Source organism: Engraulis encrasicolus, chromosome 21, assembly GCF_034702125.1.
Source record: "Engraulis encrasicolus isolate BLACKSEA-1 chromosome 21, IST_EnEncr_1.0, whole genome shotgun sequence".
Classification (NCBI taxonomy): Eukaryota; Metazoa; Chordata; class Actinopteri; order Clupeiformes; family Engraulidae; genus Engraulis; species Engraulis encrasicolus.
Window position 1 is genome coordinate 51,133,326 of NC_085877.1, and position 5,000 is coordinate 51,138,325.

Below are 5,000 nucleotides of genomic sequence, written 5' to 3' on the forward strand. Positions count from 1 at the left end.
AACAAACACTCCTTCCTCTCCCAGCTGGGGGGTGAGTACAGTAGAAATGATGTTTACATGAATAAATAAATGATGTTGAGCAATAATATTAAAATTACAATATACTCTACAACCCCCCCCATCCCCCCCCCCCCACCCCCACCCCCACCCTCGAGAACAAACATGCAGCTGAGGGATGAGTAGTAACGATAATATAACGTTTTAAAGACTATATATGTGTGTGTGTGTGTATGTGTTTATGTCTGCTGGGCGAGTTCTCCTGCCGTGTGTCGTGAAAGATTACCTAAATTGTGTGTGTGTGTGTGTGTGTGTGTGCGTGCGTGCGTGTGTGTGTGTACGTGTGTGTGTGTGTGTGTGTGTGTGTGTGTGTCCTCCTCAGGTGTGTGTGGGCTGCTGGGTCTCTTCCTGTTGCTGTGGGCGCTGGGTGCGGTGTGTGTCCTGTGTCATCAGGACCCGTCCTCTGCCTCTCGGCTGCCCGTGGCGTGCCTGTTCGGCCTGGTGGCGCTCGGCTTCTCAGGCTTCCTGCTCTCCCATCACGGGGCCTCGCGATCCGACGTCCGGGCGCTATGGCAACGCTCCTGCTGCTCAGCCAATCACCATCGCCGCTCTCGCAACGCCACAAACCCCTCCCACATGGCACTGTTGCCTGGCAACAACCAAGCGGCGGCCTGCTCTAACTCCTCCTCCCCGCCGAGTCCAGCCCCCCACAGCAGCGGAGACGGGGAGTCCACCAATCACAACGCAGGGAGCCTGAGGCTGTCAGCGAATCAGAACGGAGGAAGCCTGAGGCTGTCCAATCAGAACGCAGGAAGTATGAGGCCCTCGGCCAAGCTGACCAATCTGCAGGTGGAGGCGGCACAGCAGCAGCAGCAGCAGGGGTGCAGGTGAATATACTGTATACTACTATTACTATATAAACTATATCAATATATACAGTGGTACAGGTCATTAAACTATAAACTATTACTATATAAACTATATAAATATATATTCAGCAGCAGGGATGCAGGTCATTAAACTACATACTATTACTATATAAACTATATAAACTATATAAATATTAGTATACTATATACTATTACTATATATATATTAAGCAGCAGGGATGCAGGTCATTAAACTATGAACTATACACATACTATTACTATATACATGAACTATATAAATATATACAGGGATTCAGGTCATTAAACTACATACTATTACTATATAAACTATATAAATATATAAATATTAGTATACTATTACTATATAAATACTATTATATTATCACTATGAATCATATATTAAGCAGCAGGGATTCAGGTCATTAAACTACATACTACTATTACTATATAAACTATATAAACTACCGGTATATAAATATTAGTATACTATATACTATTATTACTATATAAATACTATTATATTATCACTATGAATCATATATTCAGCAGCAGGGATTCAGGTCATTAAACTACATACTATTACTATATAAACTATATAAATATATAAATATTAGTATACTATTACTATATAAATACTATTATATTATCACTATGAATCAAGCATCAGGGTTGCAGGTCATTAAACTATATACTACACACATACTAGTGCTATATAAAAATATAAATATAAACAGGGGTGCAGGTCGTTTAACTATATACTATTACTATATATGTAAACTGTATAAATACTATTATACTATATGCAATTACTATATATATAAACTGTATACATACTATATACAATTACTATGAATCATATATTCAGCATCAGGGATGCAGGTGATTAAACTATTACAATTAATCATTACAGGCAACATTCTTTTTAAATTTCAACGCCCACCTACCAGTATTCTTTGTGAGAATGTGGGGTGTTCAGTGTGTCATAATCTGTAACTATGTCTGTCTGGAATTAAATAGTCTTTTAAGTAATGAGGGTCAGAGTACACACATTTTAAGATGATCTGTTTTCTGGCTTTTGTCGATATAATACTGGTGTAGTATTGTATATTGATACTTCTCCACCTCCATACTTGACATTTCCTAATATCGATCCCTGTCTATCCCCACACAGGCTCCTCCCCTTGCCACAAGCTCCTCCCACTGCCCCCAGTGCCTCCGCGCTATTGGACAACAGCCTGACGGAACACTCCCTGGACGCCGACATCAAGATGCACGTGGCCCCTCTGGACCTGTCAATCAGGCCCGTGGTTGCCCCTAGCAACCTGGCAACCGGCCAACCCCTGGGCAGCGGGGCGGGGCCTGTGGCAGCAGGGGGGCTCGTACCTAATGGCAACGGGGGCGTTGCTAGGCAGCACAAGAGCCGGGCGCGGGCCCACCAGCGAGCGAGCCGCCTGACGGTGCTGCGAGAGTACGCTTACGACGTCCCCACCAGCGTCGAGGGCAGCGTACACACACACACACACTCCCACACGCACACACACTCGCACGGCCACGGGCACGGCCACAGGCGCGGCGGACAACACTCCTCATCCCACTCGCGCCAGAGCCGGCGCGCCGCCTACATGGCGTATCGAGAGCGCCACCTAGCTCTACAGGACAGCAGCGACGCCAGCAACAGCCTACCGCGACGCTCACACTCCCACTCGCGCTCACGCCCGGCCTCACACAGCCTCCCGCTGCCCGCCAACACACACACACACGCCACCAACCTCACACACACACACTCCAGCAGCCTGGCCGCCGGGCTGGGCAACGGGGTGGCGGCGGTGGGCGACGGGATCGGGTCCAGCAACCCTCTGGGATGTGGGATTGGATCTAGCGCCATTCTGGGATCTGCGGTGGACACCAACGTGGGCTCTAATGGGGCCTTCGATTCTGCTGCCCAGGAGGGTGTTGGGTCTGGCCCTGTAGACTCTGTTGGTGCGCCGAGCACAGGAGTTCTGGACCCACTGGGTTCTGGAATGTTGGAGACGCAGAGTTCTAGAGTTCTGGAGCCAATGAGTCCTAGATCTCTGGAGCAGCCTCTGGATTCTAGAATGCTTGAGCCAATGGGTTCTGGAATGTTAGAGCCAATGGGTTATGGAATGTTAGGGCCAATGGATTCTGGAATGCTGGAGCCAATGGGTTCTGGAATGTTAGAGCCGCTGTGTTCTGTGGTCGTGGGGAGTAGTGGGGGCTCGCTGGTGAGTAACGGGGTTGTGGTGGCCGTGGAGAAGGACTACTCTCTATCGCCCTCTGTTGACCACCCTGCCCCTAAGGACTACTCTCTATCGCCCTCTGTTGACCACCCTGCCCTAAAGGAATGCCCCCAAATGCCCCCTATTGACCACCCTGCCCTAAAGGAATGCCCCCAAATGCCCCCTATTGAGCTCTCTACCCCTAAAGAATGCCCCCAGATGCCCTGTGTGGTCCATGTGGACTCCACTCCTTGTACAGACGTTTCATCTCCTCTCCCCCCTCCCCCATCAGTCCTGTCTGCCCCCTGCCCCCCTCCCCCATCAGTCCTGTCTGCCCCCTGCCCTCCTCCCCCATCAGTCCTGTCTGCCCCCTGCCCTCCTCCCCATACTGCTCTCCTCCAGCCCAAAGCTCAGGCCCCCTGCCCTCCTCCCCACACTGCTCTCCTCCAGCCCAAAGCTCAGAGCTACGGCCTCAACCTCAACTTGGCTACCAGCAGCTCCTCCCTGAAGGACAGCCAGAGGTCAGACATCCCCAACCTGGCCCAGAGCCCCCCCAACCCCCCCTCCCTCCTCGCCCAGAGCCAGCGACCTGACGGCCAGAGCCAGCGACCTGACGGCCAGAGCCAGCGACCTGACGCCCAGACCCAGAGCTACAGCCCCCCCTCCCTGATGAGCCAGAACTCTCTGAGCCCTCTGCTGCCCCTGGAGGTCCCTCCCCAGTGGCCTCTCTTGCCCCTCGATCGACCCGATCGTCCCCCAGAGAGAGCCCCTCGCCCTGGGCTGCCGCTGCTGGATCGCCCCCCTGAGAGAGCTCTCCTGCCGCTGGAGGTCCCTGCTCAGCACCCCCTGCTGGTGCTGGATCGACCCCCAGAGAGAGGCCTGCTGCCCCCAGAGAGAGCTCTACTGCCCCCCGAGCGCCCACAGCTGCTGCCCCTGGTGCCAGAGCGCAGCACCAGCGGCAACATCAGGACGGGACTCTGGAAACACGAGACCACCGTCTAGTACAGGCAATCAGGAAGGAGTCTGGAAATACTAGACAAGTTGGACCGCCGGTTAGCCAACCAGAAATGAGCTCTGCAAACACTAGCCAATGACAGAGGAGATGTACAAATACTAGCCAATGAGTGAGGAGCTGTACAAACACTAACCAACCAAAAACAAGAGTCTGGAAATACTAGCCAATGAGAACAGGACTCAACAGGAGGTTGGAAATGCTAGCCAAGTTGGACTGGCCAACCAGAAATGAGTCTCTTGAAACCCTAGCCAATGAAAACAGGACTCTAGCCAACCACAAACAAATGTCTGGAAATACTATCCAACCAGTAAGCAGCTCTGGAAATACTAGCCAATGAGAAACAGGAGTCTGGAAATACTAGCCAATGAGAAACGGGAGTCTGGAAATACTACCCAATGAGAAGCGGGAGTCTGGAAAGAAGGGAACACATTAATGCCAAATAGAACTTGCCTGTGGACATACTGGTCAACCACGACCGGACTCTGAAAACACTGGAGCCAATCGGGCTGACCTTTAGCCAAACAGACCCGCCCCCTGGACATATTAGCCAACCAGGGCTGTCCTTTTGGAAACACTAGCCAATTGGGGGCTATCCTCTGGCCAATCACACAGCTGCAAACACTTCCTCTTCCTGTGTCCATTGCCACATCCTCTTCCTGTGTCCATTGCTGCCAATAGCCAATCAGAATGTCCTGTTTTGGTTGAACTGCCACAAGACAGCCAGTGAACAGTGAGCATTTAGCCCTCCAATAATGACGGGGCATTGCCTGTGTGGGCGGGACAGACTGATGACGGACAGCGTATTAGGCCTGTAACGTGAAAGAGTTACAGACACGCTGCAGCTGAACAAATATTAAGAAC

The 5,000-nt window shown here is 51.1% G+C and overlaps 1 protein-coding gene across 1 annotated transcript in view; it reads left to right on the plus strand.

Moving 5' to 3' along the window:
- adgra3 (adhesion G protein-coupled receptor A3) overlaps positions 1 to 5,000 on the plus strand; it is a 51,051-nt gene that overhangs the window by 44,857 nt on the left and 1,194 nt on the right. The window contains exons 21-22 of the mRNA XM_063186954.1: positions 380 to 884; positions 2,059 to 5,000. The exon at positions 2,059 to 5,000 is cut by the window's right edge and continues 1,194 nt beyond it. Of these exons, the coding sequence (XP_063043024.1) occupies positions 380 to 884; positions 2,059 to 4,126 (2,573 nt within the window). The 3' untranslated portion in view covers positions 4,127 to 5,000. The remainder of the gene's footprint in view (positions 1 to 379; positions 885 to 2,058) is intronic.